This window comes from Salmo trutta, chromosome 9 (assembly GCF_901001165.1).
Source record: "Salmo trutta chromosome 9, fSalTru1.1, whole genome shotgun sequence".
In the NCBI taxonomy this organism is placed as follows: Eukaryota; Metazoa; Chordata; class Actinopteri; order Salmoniformes; family Salmonidae; genus Salmo; species Salmo trutta.
The window spans coordinates 9,989,777-10,006,850 of NC_042965.1; the positions used below are offsets into that span (position 1 = coordinate 9,989,777).

Genomic DNA, 17,074 nt, shown 5'->3' on the forward strand with positions numbered 1-17,074 from the left:
AACCAACTTGTAAAAACTACAGTTTGTTAACAAGAAATTTGTGGAGTGGTTGAAAAACAAGTTTGAATGACTCCAACCTAAGTGTATGTAAACTTCCGACTTCAACTGTATATATATATTATACCAATAGCTAAAGCGATGTATTGGAAAACTTCCCTGGTCTTTGTGGTGTAATCTGTGTTTGAAATTCACTGCTTGACTGGGGTACCTTAGAGATAATTGTATGTGTAGGGTACAGAGATGAGGTAGTCATTCAAAAACCATGTTACCCTATTATTGCACCCAGAGTGAGTCCATGCAACTTATCATGTGACTTGTTAAGCACATTTTTACTCCTGATCTTATTTAGGCTTGCTATAACAGAGGTTGAACACTTATTGACTCAATAAATTTCAGGTTTTGTAAACATTTCGAAAAACATTATTTGACTTTGACATTATGGGGTATTGTGTGTGTGTGTGTGTGTGTGTGTGTGTGTAGGCCAGTGACAACAAAGCTCAATTTTAAATTCAGGCTGTAACATAAAATGTGGAAATAGTCAAGGGGTGTGAATACTTTCTGACCAGCTACATAACCAGCAGTCTATGGTCTAGCTACCGGTATACTCACCACCACTTTGGACCAACAAACTCCAACCACCTTTCCCCGCATGATGGGGTCCTTCGGCAGAGCATGCAAACCATTGTTGTTGGCTGTGCATCCTGCTGAAAGCATGCATTGCAAGATCAATCCGTATAGGGCTTTTCAGTCTCAAATGGCCATAATCCTTTGAAAGTGTTGGTTGGGGGCGATGAAACAATGGATCACCATTAAATGAAGGGAAGTGAAGCAGTGGAGGGGCGTTTTGAACGTGGAGCTTGGAAAAAGGGGGCATGATTTGTTGACATAATTGTAATCCAAACCCAATCTTAATTTACTCATTGTGATGCACTGAGGTTCCAAACTCATTTTAGTTGAGACTGACTATGACTAAAATGATCATATTTAGACTTTGTAGTCAATTTTGACACTAGAATAAATGTTTGTCTCATATTGATGCCACATAGGCTGTTTTCAAAGGGATTAGTTGTTTTTTTAGGGGGAAGACCTTTTTGTTGCAACTTTCATCATTTTATGTGGTTCTGAGTGCAATATTTACATGTTCATTCTCCCACACCCTATTACCCACCAGCATCAGAGACCCATTGTCATTGGCTCCATTGTGGGTTATACTCCAAAAACCCTCCCAACAGAACACCTCTTAAGCGGCGTCTCGACTCCCACAGCTTCGGCTGTTGGTAGGTCGGGGCCTCCCACTGCATGTGCACGGGTGCGCTTCGGTCTCCTCCATCGCTAGATGTGCCCGTGCACCTCGCTGCTCGGCCAGGTAGACCTCAATGTTGTTGGATTCTACCTGAGTGATTCTGCCAGTCTTGCCTAAAAGATTAAGCCATGCAAGTCTTAATACACACGGCCGGTACAGTGAAATTGCGAAGGGCTCATTAAATTAGTTATGGTTCCTTTTGATTGCTCCAACGTTACTTGGATGACTGCAGCAATTATAGATCTAATACATGCCAACAAGTGCTGACCACAGATGCGTGCATTTATTCAGACCCAAAACCCATGCAGGGTACTCTCGTACCGCACAGATTCTTTTGGTGACTCTAGTGTATAACCTCGACTGGTGACGCGCTGACATCTAATTTGAATGTCTGCCCTGTCAACTTTCAATGGTACTTTCTGTGCATACCATGGTGACCATGTGTAACAGGGAATCAGGGTTCGATTCCAGGGAGGGAGCATAAGAAACAGCTACCACATCCAAGGAAGGCACCAGAAAATGATCCACTCCCGACTCGGGGAGGTAGTGATGAAAAATAACAATGTAGGACTCTTTCGATGCCCTTCAATTGGAATGAGTACACTTTTAAAACCTTTTAATGAACATCCATTACTGATGTTTAGAAGTTGGAATTTTACAGCGGTCAGAAACTTCTGAAAGTGTCATTAATTATGTTTAAACCATCACCTTTGACTGCCTGTTGTATATTGTCCATCGGTGTGACATAATGTCCTATGGGGTGAGGCCAATAAATAAAAGGGGAAAAAAAGGTGTTGTCTTGAACATAATGTAAAAATAATTGTAAAGCATAAGGCAGGTAACATTATCATAATACACAAATAAACTAATTAACTAGGTTTTTGTCAAATTACTGTGAATCTTACTCAAAATGTAATGGGGAGACAATTTGTTTATCCTCATACAAGGAAGTTGTTTTTTTAAATAAAAATTCCAGAATATGATTAGAAGTAACTAATAATGAGTAAAATATTTTTGTCTATTTGAGAATCATTAAACCTTTTATATTAGCATTAATTGTGATGTCACACACCTGAGGACAAATTCAAGGCCCCCCTACATGAAATGAATGGTTCATTAAATTGGATTTCTTCAAAAAAATGTAACTTTAATTTTAGAATAAATACTTTTTTCACTTTTGTTTTGGCCATATGGCAACACCCTGTCACGTCCTGGCCAGTATAAGGGTTAATTAGTATTGTAGTTTGGTCAGGACGTGACAGAGGGTATTTGTTTTATGTGGTTCAGGGTGGTGTGTTTGGTTAAATGGTGTTTGATTGAGTATTTCCGGGGTTTTGGTTTATAGTCTATGTTTATGTATTTCTATGTCTAGTCTGGTGAGTGTGTTTCTATGTTGTGTTGATTGGGGTTGGAACTCTCAGTTGAAGGCAGGTGTTGTCTATCTGCCTTTGATTGAGAGTCCCATATATTAGGGTGTGTTTGTGGTTGTTATTGGTGGGTGATTGTTCTGTGTTGAGCCTAGGCTTTACCAGACTGTTTGTTGTTCGTTCGTTAGTACCAGTGGTTTTGTTATTTTTGTATTCAGTTGTTTTGAAAATAAATAATCATTTAAGATGAGCATACACGTACCTGCTGCGTTTTGGTCCTCCTTCACCGACGACAATCGTGACACACCCATAGATAGATAATCAGTCATTGAAGGCAATGGTATGTCGTGTCTTTGGCATCATTAAAACGGAAGACATGTTTATCAAATAAAAATAATAATAATTAACTGTAATTATTATTACGCGATTAAACTAATTAATCGTGTAACTGTAATTAACTAGGAGGTTGGGGCACCAAGGAAAATATTCAGATGACAAAGTTATAATTTTTCTAATATAACTTTCAGATATCATAATATCTGATCTCTGAGTCTTTTGATTTAATGACGTATTCTTTACCTCGTCAGTCTCATTCCAAACGTCATAAATTGTTGGTTATCTTCACGAACCCTGGCTAACAAGTTGAATCAGCAATACAAAATTGGGTTTAATTATTTATTTACCAAATACCTAAACTAATTACACAGAATTACATATACACAGAATACAAATTATGTCATACAGAAAACGTCCCTGGTGGACGGAAACTGTATGAGGCTTGTTACACAAAGAGAGGGGGTTGGGCTTGAATGAAAGAGCGGGAAGACTTAGCACAGCTTCTCTTTATTCCTATCGTAAATACAGTATCTTATGCATTCTAAATTACCGCCCATTTGGAAAAGGAAAATGCAATAAATATTTACTCTGAGCTGCGCTTCGGTAGGTTGGTCGTAGATGCTGGCCGGGTTGGCCAACAGAGATCTTCCTGTCCTCGGAAGAATGTCACTGATGGTAAATTGGATACGTTGTAGTATCTTCATTGTGTGTTAGACTGGATCCGTCGTCCGTCCTTTCCTAGCCCACGTTTACAGCGGCCGCTGCTAACTCAACGGCTAGGAAGTATCACTTCTGTAGTGAATAAGAGTTCAAAGTTCATACCATTCGCAACCAAAGCGCACGCCGAGGTTGGCTTAGTTCTGTACTTGACATGTGAGTCCTTTTAACGCAGAGGCTGCAGACCTCACGTACCCGGAACCGGCTGGTTACATTTCGTCAAAGGCTTATATAGTGGAGAGGGGAGGAGGGTGTGTTTCATCGTTTATAACCCATGTCTTTTCACAGGGGCGGGCCACTGATTGAGTAGGGCTCTTTCCTTATGAAAACCCAATTCTCTCCTTTGGAAGCTAAAATTACATTTAATCTTCTAACAAACAGTTTCAATATCAAACATTTAAATTGCACAACAATTCCATGTGAATCTGATAACTAGAATGTGTAGACTTTCCCAGGTACAGTTTATGTCGTCCTGTCATCAGTCATAATGTCTCAGATGACAACCGAACTGACATCATACTCATTAAGTTCCAACGCATATTTCCAACTGGTTCTATTACCGAAATATGGTTCCTTTCCCCCACTTGTTTGATGTTCCCAGACTCTCTATGTTTAACAAGGCTATTCGATAGTCCTTCAGTAGGGTCAGAGAGAGAGGGGAAGGGAGAAAGGTATTTATGGGGGGTCATAAACCTTACCCACAGGCCAACGTCATGACAGTTACAAATGTACAGAAGATAGCCTTTTGACAATAATTTAACTAAACAATTACCATGGCTTATATGCATTGATTTGTTCCAAGGAAACCCTATTAGCATAACCATGGCCAAATCAGGTGGACATTTCAGCAATGCACATTGCACACCAAAGGTTGGTCCTGTGGCGCGACACCTCATCACTCCACTCAAAGTAATTGGAGTATGTCTGACACAGATTAAACCTAGTCCTAGTATACAAACCCAACTGAATGCCAATGGCTTAATCTGTGTCCGAGAAACCTGCGCTTGGTATGTTAGGCTGGAATCTCAAATCTTCACCTGATTTTAAGATTTCAGTCATTGTGAATCTTGCCTTGTCTCCAGGATGACCAATGGGGGGAAGTCGACCATGTCCAGTAGTCTGCACCTGCGGATCCCCAACAGCTGCATCATAGCACAGGATGCTTTCTTCAAGGTCCTCTCCCTCCTCCTCCTGTCTCCTCAATTCAACTTCTTCATGGTCCTCTCCCTCCTCCTCCTCCTGTCTCCTCAATTCAACTTCTTCATGGTCCTCTCCCTCCTCCTCCTCCTGTCTCCTCAATTCAACTTCTTCATGGCCCTCTCCCTCCTCCTCCTCCTGTCTCCTCAATTCAACTTCTTCATGGTCCTCTCCCTCCTCCTCCTCCTGTCTCCTCAATTCAACTTCTTCCTGGTCCTCTCCCTCCTCCTCCTCCTGTCTCCTCAATTCAACTTCTTCATGGTCCTCTCCCTCCTCCTCCTCCTGTCTCCTCAATTCAACTTCTTCATGGTCCTCTCCCTCCTCCTCCTGTCTCCTCAATTCAACTTCTTCATGGTCCTCTCCCTCCTCCTCCTGTCTCCTCAATTCAACTTCTTCATGGTCCTCTCCCTCCTCCTCCTCCTGTCTCCTCAATTCAACTTCTTCATGGCCCTCTCCCTCCTCCTCCTGTCTCCTCAATTCAACTTCTTCATGGTCCTCTCCCTCCTCCTCCTCCTGTCTCCTCAATTCAACTTCTTCATGGTCCTCTCCCTCCTCCTGTCTCCTCAATTCAACTTCTTCATGGTCCTCTCCCTCCTCCTCCTCCTGTCTCCTCAATTCAACTTCTTCATGGCCCTCTCCCTCCTCCTCCTGTCTCCTCAATTCAACTTCTTCATGGTCCTCTCCCACCTCCTCCTGTCTCCTCAATTCAACTTCTTCATGGTCCTCTCCCTCCTCCTCCTGTCTCCTCAATTCAACTTCTTCATGGTCCTCTCCCTCCTCCTCCTGTCTCCTCAATTCAACTTCTTCCTGGTTCTCTCCCTCCTCCTGTCTCCTCAATTCAACTTCTTCATGGTCCTCAATTCAACTTCTTCATGGCCCTCTCCCTCCTCCTCCTGTCTCCTCAATTCAACTTCTTCATGGTCCTCTCCCTCCTCCTCCTGTCTCCTCAATTCAACTTCTTCATGGTCCTCTCCCTCCTCCTCCTGTCTCCTCAATTCAACTTCTTCATGGTCCTCTCCCTCCTCCTCCTGTCTCCTCAATTCAACTTCTTCATGGTCCTCTCCCTCCTCCTCCTGTCTCCTCAATTCAACTTCTTCATGGCCCTCTCCCTCCTCCTCCTGTCTCCTCAATTCAACTTCTTCCTGGTCCTCTCCCTCCTCCTCCTGTCTCCTCAATTCAACTTCTTCCTGGTCCTCTCCCTCCTCCTCCTGTCTCCTCAATTCAACTTCTTCCTGGTCCTCTCCCTCCTCCTCCTGTCTCCTCAATTCAACTTCTTCCTGGTCCTCTCCCTCCTCCTCCTGTCTCCTCAATTCAACTTCTTCCTGGTCCTCTCCCTCCTCCTGTCTCCTCAATTCAACTTCTTCATGGTCCTCTCCCTCCTCCTGTCTCCTCAATTCAACTTCTTCATGGTCCTCTCCCTCCTCCTCCTGTCTCCTCAATTCAACTTCTTCATGGTCCTCTCCCTCCTCCTGTCTCCTCAATTCAACTTCTTCATGGTCCTCTCCCACCTCCTCCTGTCTCCTCAATTCAACTTCTTCATGGTCCTCTCCCTCCTCCTCCTGTCTCCTCAATTCAACTTCTTCATGGTCCTCTCCCTCCTCCTCCTGTCTCCTCAATTCAACTTCTTCATGGCCCTCTCCCTCCTCCTCCTGTCTCCTCAATTCAACTTCTTCATGGTCCTCTCCCTCCTCCTCCTGTCTCCTCAATTCAACTTCTTCATGGTCCTCTCCCTCCTCCTCCTCCTCCTGTCTCCTCAATTCAACTTCTTCATGGTCCTCTCCCTCCTCCTCCTGTCTCCTCAATTCAACTTATTCATGGTCCTCTCCCTCCTCCTCCTGTCTCCTCAATTCAACTTCTTCATGGTCCTCTCCCTCCTCCTCCTGTCTCCTCAATTCAACTTCTTCATGGTCCTCTCCCTCCTCCTCCTGTCTCCTCAATTCAACTTCTTCATGGTCCTCTCCCTCCTCCTGTCTCCTCAATTCAACTTCTTCATGGTCCTCTCCCTCCTCCTGTCTCCTCAATTCAACTTCTTCATGGTCCTCTCCCTCCTCCTCCTGTCTCCTCAATTCAACTTCTTCATGGTCCTCTCCCTCCTCCTGTCTCCTCAATTCAACTTCTTCATGGTCCTCTCCCTCCTCCTCCTGTCTCCTCAATTCAACTTCTTCATGGTCCTCTCCCTCCTCCTCCTGTCTCCTCAATTCAACTTCTTCCTGGTCCTCTCCCTCCTCCTCCTGTCTCCTCAATTCAACTTCTTCCTGGTCCTCTCCCTCCTCCTCCTGTCTCCTCAATTCAACTTCTTCCTGGTCCTCTCCCTCCTCCTCCTGTCTCCTCAATTCAACTTCTTCCTGGTCCTCTCCCTCCTCCTCCTGTCTCCTCAATTCAACTTCTTCCTGGTCCTCTCCCTCCTCCTGTCTCCTCAATTCAACTTCTTCATGGTCCTCTCCCTCCTCCTGTCTCCTCAATTCAACTTCTTCATGGTCCTCTCCCTCCTCCTCCTGTCTCCTCAATTCAACTTCTTCATGGTCCTCTCCCTCCTCCTGTCTCCTCAATTCAACTTCTTCATGGTCCTCTCCCACCTCCTCCTGTCTCCTCAATTCAACTTCTTCATGGTCCTCTCCCTCCTCCTCCTGTCTCCTCAATTCAACTTCTTCATGGTCCTCTCCCTCCTCCTCCTGTCTCCTCAATTCAACTTCTTCATGGCCCTCTCCCTCCTCCTCCTGTCTCCTCAATTCAACTTCTTCATGGTCCTCTCCCTCCTCCTGTCTCCTCAATTCAACTTCTTCATGGTCCTCTCCCTCCTCCTCCTGTCTCCTCAATTCAACTTCTTCATGGTCCTCTCCCTCCTCCTCCTGTCTCCTCAATTCAACTTCTTCCTGGTCCTCTCCCTCCTCCTCCTGTCTCCTCAATTCAACTTCTTCCTGGTCCTCTCCCTCCTCCTCCTGTCTCCTCAATTCAACTTCTTCCTGGTCCTCTCCCTCCTCCTCCTGTCTCCTCAATTCAACTTCTTCATGGTCCTCTCCCTCCTCCTCCTGTCTCCTCAATTCAACTTCTTCATGGTCCTCTCCCTCCTCCTGTCTCCTCAATTCAACTTCTTCATGGTCCTCTCCCTCCTCCTCCTGTCTCCTCAATTCAACTTCTTCATGGTCCTCTCCCTCCTCCTCCTGTCTCCTCAATTCAACTTCTTCATGGTCCTCTCCCTCCTCCTCCTGTCTCCTCAATTCAACTTCTTCATGGTCCTCTCCCTCCTCCTCCTGTCTCCTCAATTCAACTTCTTCATGGCCCTCTCCCTCCTCCTCCTCCTGTCTCCTCAATTCAACTTCTTCATGGTTCTCTCCCTCCTCCTCCTCCTGTCTCCTCAATTCAACTTCTTCATGGTCCTCTCCCTCCTCCTCCTGTCTCCTCAATTCAACTTCTTCATGGTCCTCTCCCTCCTCCTCCTGTCTCCTCAATTCAACTTCTTCATGGTCCTCTCCCTCCTCCTCCTGTCTCCTCAATTCAACTTCTTCATGGTCTTCTCTTGACTGTCAGTTTAAGGATGATAGGGAAGAAGAGGCTCAGTGTCAGTGGTCATGTATTTTTCTTTCTCTCTCTCCCTTTAGGATGACTCTGTGATAGCTGTGGACAGCAATGGGTTCAAGCAGTATGATGGTAGGGGAAGAGTTTCTATTTTATCAGCAAGAAGATACATTTCAGAAGATCAAAAAAGTTTAACCTCATTGAGTGTAAGTTTACCGAGTTACTACTTATTTGTAAATGTAAACAATGTGACCTATTACCAAAGTTTACATTTACAAATAAGTAATGAGTCAGTAAAAGCTATTGTTCATTTGGAACTCAACACTTTTAACTTGACTGTCTGATACATTTGTAGTGCTTGATGCGCTCCACATGGACAGAATGATGAGCAAGATTGAATCATGGCGGAAGGACCCCGGCTCATTCCTAGCATCTCAAAGTCTGAGAACACAATGCTCTGTAGGAGAGGAGGTGTTTGTGCTCATCGTCGAGGGCTTCTTGATCTTCAACTACGGGTAACTAAGAGAAAATGGATCTTTCCTCCTATGTGTCTCTCTCTCCTTCTCCCTCTCTCGGTATGCCCTTTGTCTGTTGTCTGCATGATGAGAATAATTATTTGTCTGGCTTTTTGTTTCATGTTTTGATTGGCAGGCCCTTGAACGAATTAATGGACAAGAGATACTTCCTTGAAATTCCTTATGACGTCTGCAAAGAGAGGAGAGGGTGGGCCTAATAGTTTTTTTTAACTCCGATATAATTGCAATGCTTGGATATAATTATGGTATGTTCAGATAGGCCACTGTATAACCTGTGGCTGATGAAAAGAACAAGCCTTTTGGCCCACCTTTCCTGTGATTGACAGCTCGAGGGTGTATACACCCCCTGACATGCCAGGGTACTTTGACGGATATGTGTGGCCAAGGTACCTGAAAAACCGGCAAGAGATGGAAGACATGGTATCGGATATTGGTGAGTTTTTCATTTAGTAGATATAAAGATCATTCTTTGCCAGGTATGTTTCTGATCGTCGTTGTGGATGTTCCTCCTCACTCCATTGCTGTTAACATGCTATTGCCTTAGTTCATTCTTTCTGATGCTACCATAAGGTTTGTTTCTTTGTCACTCATGCTTTGTTTCCAGTCTTTTTGGATGGATTGAAGTCAAAGGAGGACTTGCTGGATTATGTGTATGGGGATGTAACCATGGAAATACAGAGTCTCATGGGTAAGTTTGCTCCTACAAAAAAATGAAGTTACTTACCTACTCAAAATGAAACTGTTTTTTTGAGGAGCCTGATTTGTGATTAGACACCAGAATGATTGGGCCAATGGGAACTGAACGAGAGGGAAGGGCACTCAGTATTCTAATGTTCCAAAATCTTACTTTATTTTGTTGTCTTGTTTTCCCAGGGAAAGACTAAGCAGTTTGATTTCTCAAACGGTTGCTGGAATCTGGAAGAGTAAAAGAGACAATGTGTTCAGAAACTGATGTGTTGAAACTTAGACTAATGTTTACAGCCACAAGAGAAAGACAGGACACACACACACACACACACACACAGTGCAGAACAACATTTAATGTTAAATCCATGTTACTTTTACTCCAGTGAGGTAAATCTTGTTTACATAGTTTTTTAACTTAGAAAGTATTTTTGCAATCTACAGTACATTTGTTTTGTTCAATCTATAATGGTTATGTACATAGTTAAGGAGTGCAAAGTCTAGAAGCAGTGCAGACTCTTGACTAAAGTTAATATGTGATGCAGGTAGCCTAGTGGTTAGAGCGTTAGACTAGTAACCGAGAGGTTGCAAGATCAAATTCCCGAGCTGACAAGGTAAAGAAAATCTGTTGTTTTGCCCCTGATCAAGGCAGTTAACCCACTGTTCCTAGGCCTTCATTGAAAATAAGAATTTGTTCTCAACTGACTTGCCTAGTCAAATAAAAGTAAAATAAAAAAAATACTGTATATTTCTCTGTTATACTGCAGTGTTAAAATATTATGGACACTATGATATATGTTCCTGAGTAGTGCCATGGCAGGAAATTAATTGATTAAAAGGTTGCTGAAGTGTGGTTTGGCTCTTAGCATGCCAATGAAGTAGCAGCTCACTATTGCATTGTTAAACAGTATAATGTACCAGACATGGGTATAAATAATAATAATAATATGCCATTTGGCAAACGCTTTTACCCAAACAACTTACAGTCACGCATAGATGTTTTTTGTATGGGTGGTCCCAGGAATCAAACCCATTATCCTGGCGTTACAAACGCCATGCTCTACCAATTGAGCCACAGAGGACCACCATATATATACAGTGGGGGAAAAAGTATTTGATCCCCTGCTGATTTTGTACGTTTGCCCACTGATAAAGAAAGGATCAGTCTATAATTTTAATGGTAGGTTTATTTGAACAGTGAGAGACAGAATAACAACAAACATATCCAGAAAAACGCATGTCAAAAATGTTAGAAATTGATTTGCATTTTAATGAGGGAAATTAGTATTTGACCCCCTCTCAATCAGAAAGATTTCTGGCTCCCAGGTGTCTTTTATACAGGTAACGAGCTGAGATTAGGAGCACACTCTTAAAGGGAGTGCTCCTAACCGCAGCTTGTTACCTGTAAAAAAGACATCTGTCCACAGAAGAAATCAATCAATCAGATTCCAAACTCTCCACCATGGCCAAGACCAAAGAGCTCTACAAGGATGTCAGGGACAAGATTGTAGACCTACACTAGGCTGGAATGGGCTACAAGACCATCGCCAAGCAGCTTGGTGAGAAGGTGACAACATTTGGTGCGATTATTCGCAAATGGAAGAAACACAAAAGAACTGTCAGTATCCCTTTGCCTGGGGCTCCATGCAAGATCTCACCTCATGGGGTTGCAATGATCATGAGAACGGTGAGGAATCAGCCCAGAACTACACGGGAGGATCTTGTCAATGATTTCAAGGCAGCTGGGACCATAGTCACCAAGAAAACAATTGATAACACACTATGCCGCGAAGGACTGAAATCCTGCAGCGCCCGCAAGGTCCCCCTGCTCAAGAATACATATACATGCCCGTCTGAAGTTTGCCAATGAACATCTGAATGATTCAGAGGACAACTGGTGAAAGTGTTGTGGTCAGATGAGACCAAAATAGAGCTCTTTGGCATCAACTCAACTCGCCGTGTTTGGAGGAGGAGGAATGCTGCCTATGACCCCAAGAACACCATCTCCCCCGTCAAACATGGAGGTGGAAACATTATGCTTTGGGGGTGTTTTTCTGCTAAGGGGACAGGACAACTTCACCGCATCATTTGACGGGGCCATGTACTGTCAAATCTTGGGTGAGAACCTCCTTCCCTCAGCAAGGGCATTGAAAATGGGTCATGGATGGATATTCCATCATGACAATGACCCAAAACACACAGCCAAGGCAACAAAGGAGTGGCTCAAGAAGAAGCACATTAAGGTCCTGGAGTGGCCTAGCCAGTCTCCAGACCTTAATCCTATAGAAAATCTGTGGAGGGAGCTAAGGTTCGAGTTGCCAAATGTTAGCCTCAAAACCTTAATGACTTGGAGAAGATCTGCAAAGAGGAGTGGGACAAAATCCCTCCTGAGATGTGTGCAAACCTGGTGGCCAACTACAAGAAACGTCTGACCTCTGTGATTGCCAACAAGGGTTTTGCCACCAAGTACTAAGTCATGTTTTGCAGAGGGGTCAAATACTTATTTCCCTCATTAAAATGCAAATCATTTTCTAAAATTTTTGACATGCGTTTTTCTGGATTTTTTGTTGTTGTTATTCTGTCTCTCACTGTTCAAATAAACCTACCATTAAAATTATAGACTGATCATTTCTTTGTCAGTGGGCAAATGTACAAAATCAGCAGGGGATCAAATACTTTTTTCCCCCACTGTATAAAATAACTAAATGAAACAAACAACATAGAGCCTACAACAGAGCAATATTGCACAATAGCTATAATTTACTGTGTTATCATCCAACTAATTATTGATGATGTCCAATGTCCGTAGTTGCATTTACAATATAAATGTGTTTTGAAGTTTTTGTGTCCTGTGCCAATTCTAAATTAACAATGTTGTGGTCAGCACTCCTCCTATGCAGGCAATCATTACACTGTTCAAATATGGGGGCATGCCAGTACCAAACAAACATGTCAAAGTTCAACCACTGACAATCCCAAATGAAGGACACCACCCGATCCTCAGTATATAGACAGATTTTGGTACAAAGAGCCCATAGCTGCTGTCTATAGGGGTGAGTACTGTACTGCTATCTATCTCTACACTGTGAGACTTTTACTGGTCACTGGCTCTATAGCACTGTAATGGTTATCTCCAAACATAGTTCACTGGATTTGTCTGGTGTGAGGCCCACTAATTGATAAACTAAAGGTATTATTTACCTTGACTAGGAGTAAAAATGTCTGATTTCCAAAATGAATAAAAACGAGACAAATATTTTCCAGGAAACATTAAATTACAAGAGTTTGAAAAGCTAGTCTCTATTGGACCAGTGCTGGAGACCACAGAATAAAAACATAACAGAATTTGAATACTGATGTGGGAAGATAAAAACACAGTTTAGTTCAATGGCAGGTTTGAGATGTACAGTGTTCTTTGATTCCATGAAGACTTTGTCTCCACTGGAACGTTCTAGACCCTGCCATGTTTACTAGTCCACCTCAGGGGCACAGAGTGATGTAATAGTGTGACTGTTAATAATGTGTGGTGTCTATGTGAAGCTTATGCTTAAAGAAATATTTTGATGCGATCTGTGTGGAAGTATAATTTTTCTCTGGTAATTGAACTATCATGTATTTCTAAACAGTAATTTACCACCCACTAGTTATTACACCTTTCTTACACTTTTTTAGTGCATCTGTCATATCGCTGAATCTACCTTTTAAATGTGGTGACTATTGCGTAATCGAAACAAAATTGATTGAGTAATGCTACGTTTTTGAACTTTGTGATAGTTACCAAGATGAGGACAGCCTTGTGTTTGTGGATCGTCATGGCAGTGCTCTGCCCAGGAGAGGTCAAAGGTCATAAAGGTCACGGAGGTGACCACCACCATGGTCAGGGGCTTGACCATGATCACGGGCGCGATAACGACCACGGGCACAGGCGAGACCACGAACACAGGCGAGACCACAACCACGGGCATCATGACCCTGAGCCCGGTGACAATGGCACCAAACCAGTGATACAAGGTAACGGGGGGTTTGCCTTCAGCCTGTACAAGCAGCTGGTGGTTCAGCCTGACAACCAGGGCAAAAATGTGTTCTTCTCCCCACTGAGTGTGTCCCTGGCCCTGGCTGCTCTTTCCGTGGGGGCCAGGGGTCAGACCCACCAGCAGCTCTTCACTGGTCTGGGCTTCAACAGCAGCCTACTGACACAAGAACAGGTGGACCAGGCCTTCCAGACCATACTCACACAGCTCAACCAGAAGAACGGAGTGGACCTGTCCATAGGAAGTGCACTTTTCCTGCACAACACCTTCAAACCACACCCTGAGTTCCTCAAGGACATGAAGCGCTTCTACCTCTCAGAGGGTTTCACTGTCGACTTCACCAACACGGCCGATGCCATCGAAACGATCAATAAATACGTGGGGGAAAAGACTCGAGGCAAGATAGACAAGTTAGTGAAAGATCTGGACCCAACCACTGTCATGTATCTCCTCAGCTACATATACTTCAAAGGTAAGAGGATTTTGCAAACTATAAGACAAAAAAACAAGCCAAAAATGTAATAAGAGTTCAGGTATTTGATTGATGCAGACCTTGTGGACACATGTAATTCCTCCTAACTCTGCCAATATGTATTTTTGTCTCTGGGTGTTGGTATTAATGATGACACTGTACTTTTTGTCTGTATTTCCTGCTGAGTCTTGCCAGGTCTCCCTCAGATTTGATTTTTTTTGCCTCAGATTTACCGCTTTTAGTCTGGTAACCTTTAATCATCATCATAATATTTTACGATTTTCTAATTCTGAAGGAAAATGGGAGATTCCATTTGACTCTAAAGACACAAAGGAGGACACATTCCATGTGGATGACAACACCACTGTTCCGGTCCAGATGATGAGCGTGAAGAAGAGATTCTCCGTCTACTACGACCAGGAGATCTCCACCAGTGTCCTGCAGCTCCACTACAACGAGTCAGTGTCAATGATGCTGGCGCTACCAGAGAAGGGACTCGCTAGGCTGGAGGAGGTCATAGGTCAGAACCACATCACCAAGTGGCACAGGTGGATGAAGGCCAGGTATGACCGGTCTCAATCAGGACGCATCACTCTCATAGAACTAATGAACGTTGGGTGGGTGAAGCAACCACATATCACAAGCATTGCAAGTAAAATCTTCTTCCTGTCCAATTTTGTCTTTAGCGAATACCAGGTGCATGTTCCCAAGATGTCTATCACCACAACATACTCCCTCAAGGATGTCCTGAGTGGAATGGGAATGCTGGACATATTCAGTAATAGAGCTGACTTCAGTGGAATATCAGAGGATCTGAAGGTGGCTGTTTCAGAGGTATGGAACATTTTCACTCTGTGTTTTAACACCTGTCAATCAATTCTTCCATGAAATATGATACATTTTGGCCTCAATATTGCCGTTACTTTCAATTCATTCGCTTTTTCAGGGAGCCTCTGAAAGCTCTCTGTGGCTCCCCAGGGGTCCCAAGAGAACCACTGCCCTAGAACATATTGTATGTGAACCATGTGAACTAGGCCTATCTACTGTACATCAGGCTGCATTGTGTGGTTGTTTTCAGGTGGCGCACCAAGCCTCCTTGGATGTGGATGAGGCTGGAGCGACTGCAGCAGCTGCTACAGGTGTGGTCCTCATGCCCCTCTCCTTCCGACGCACCCCTGTGTTGAAGTTTGACCGTCCGTTCATGGTCATTGTCATGGACCGGGAGACCAAGAGTATTCTCTTCATGGGCAAGATCATCAACCCAGCCAACAAATAAAACCAGTGCTATGTAAAACCAGTGTTTTAGAAAACATGTGCTCTATAAAAGCTGTGGTCTATAATCGCAATTTGAAGCGTAAGCGCATGCTTTGCCTGTGCTGCTGTTACAAAACCCATCCAAACTTCTCTGGCTCAATCTAGCCTGGGAAGCTGAAACTAACAAGCGTGTAAATCCTCTGTATTCACTTTGGTGGATATTTTTACAGCTACTAAATGCATATCACCATTTGCTGCCAGTCTTTCCTTTTATCTTTACTGTAATGGGGAAATTTAAGATGACCAAAGTTCATATTTAGTTAAGTGATCAACACAATGTTTAGCATATTTGGAGTTTCTGTAATATACATAATTGCTCTATTTGTGACACTCAAGGTGCAGTTGATGGTCACTAGACTTGATGCTGAATGTTCTGGATTATTCTCATATCTGTTGATAGTGATTGACACCAGACTGGAGGTACTGAGGACACACTGATGTTGTATTGTTTTGAAGACATTCTGTGAGTACTGTTGGGCCATATTTGCGAACATAAGCAACCATTTAAATGTACACATTTTGAGCTGGAGAAACGGTTTATCAGCCGGTTCAAATCGTTCATTTCCTTGCACGTGACAGAACGCTAAATTGAAGCTGGTCCCATTCAGATAAAATGGCAAATGTTAGCCCTATGCTAACCTCAACAGGTGGCAGTGATTATATCCTGGAACAAGTTCTGTATCAGCAAATTTAAATCGTTGACATAGTTGGACGTGTTCCAACACTTGTTCATGGAAGCTTCCTGAACATTCATGGAAGCTTCCTGAGTCCAACAGCACATTCTGATCATCCAGGAAACTTTCACATGTATTTGACTGACTGTACAAATTGCTCTCTATGTAAAGTGCCTAGTCCATGTAATTGTCACAGATTGTGGCAAGGGTTCGAATCTCACAAGTATTGTGTTAGTGTGATGAAAATGGACGTAGCCTACAGCCAACAGCTTGGAAATTAAGAATGAATTGAATAAGGGGTGTCATCTTGGCAGCTCCCTCCACGTGAGGCTGAAGGTCGTCTTCTTGCCCATGTGCATACTGTGCTGTGCTACTTTAACTTGGATGATCAGACCAGGTCCAGGCTTCACCGGTAACTCAATGCATCTTGAGCCCGGGAATAAACACCTTTTATCCGGCTCGAAGAACCACAATGTAAGTGAGGACTTGGTGGACTGTATATTCTTTAGGTTATGTTTTACTTCATGTGTTCGCTCCAGTGTGCTGGTAAGGGCACAGATGACAGACAGGTAGGATTCCAGTCGAGGTGGTTTAATAACGCTGAATATACACAGGCACGGAACAGCACCGCATAGCATATGTAGTATGGATGGGCTAAGGCACTTAGTGGTCTGGCAACTTGCTTCAACCAAAGTGTGTGTGTGTGTGTGGTAGATCAACAAGGATGCACACTGGCCTTGGCTAACACAATGAAAGCTAACTGGTGAAAACACAAGGATGGGTGGAAATTTCTCTCACTTGACTACTCTGAGCTGATCTTCTTCTCTGAGCTGGAGATCACCCAGCATGCTCTGCTCCACTTCACTGGTAGGCAGAGCTAGGTCTCTGATATGAACTAACATTACTGATATGATTAACTACAAATAC

General features: G+C 43.6%; 2 protein-coding genes across 3 annotated transcripts in view; both read left to right on the forward strand.

The window, feature by feature from the left end:
- The window catches only part of nmrk1 (nicotinamide riboside kinase 1), a 37,342-nt gene extending 27,352 nt beyond the window's left edge, over positions 1-9,990 (forward strand). For both annotated transcript variants that reach the window (XM_029762335.1, XM_029762336.1), the window contains exons 3-9: positions 4,806-4,896; positions 8,520-8,568; positions 8,792-8,951; positions 9,088-9,159; positions 9,299-9,405; positions 9,577-9,660; positions 9,846-9,990. In XM_029762335.1, the coding sequence (XP_029618195.1) occupies positions 4,806-4,896; positions 8,520-8,568; positions 8,792-8,951; positions 9,088-9,159; positions 9,299-9,405; positions 9,577-9,660; positions 9,846-9,856 (574 nt within the window). In that variant the 3' untranslated portion in view covers positions 9,857-9,990. The remainder of the gene's footprint in view (positions 1-4,805; positions 4,897-8,519; positions 8,569-8,791; positions 8,952-9,087; positions 9,160-9,298; positions 9,406-9,576; positions 9,661-9,845) is intronic.
- A 2,567-nt stretch (positions 9,991-12,557) lies between these two features.
- LOC115199838 (hibernation-specific plasma protein HP-55) lies at positions 12,558-16,605 on the forward strand. Its single transcript, XM_029762333.1, has 5 exons — positions 12,558-12,709; positions 13,431-14,159; positions 14,455-14,722; positions 14,846-14,993; positions 15,238-16,605. Exons 2-5 carry the CDS (start codon positions 13,439-13,441, stop codon positions 15,433-15,435), a joined length of 1,335 nt encoding a protein of 444 aa, XP_029618193.1. The 5' UTR covers positions 12,558-12,709; positions 13,431-13,438; the 3' UTR covers positions 15,436-16,605.
- Positions 16,606-17,074: the final 469 nt, after the last annotated feature.

What these genes read in the sequence shown, in the direction of transcription:
- LOC115199838 (XM_029762333.1), top strand. Translation starts at nt 13,439, where the DNA reads ATGAGGACAGCCTTGTGTTTGTGGATCGTCATGGCAGTGCTCTGCCCA. An exon ending in CACAGGTGGATGAAGGCCAG is followed by an intron (nt 14,723 to 14,845) that starts GTATGACCGGTC and finishes TTTTGTCTTTAG; the next exon opens with CGAATACCAGGTGCATGTTC. An exon ending in TGAAGGTGGCTGTTTCAGAG is followed by an intron (nt 14,994 to 15,237) that starts GTATGGAACATT and finishes GGTTGTTTTCAG; the next exon opens with GTGGCGCACCAAGCCTCCTT.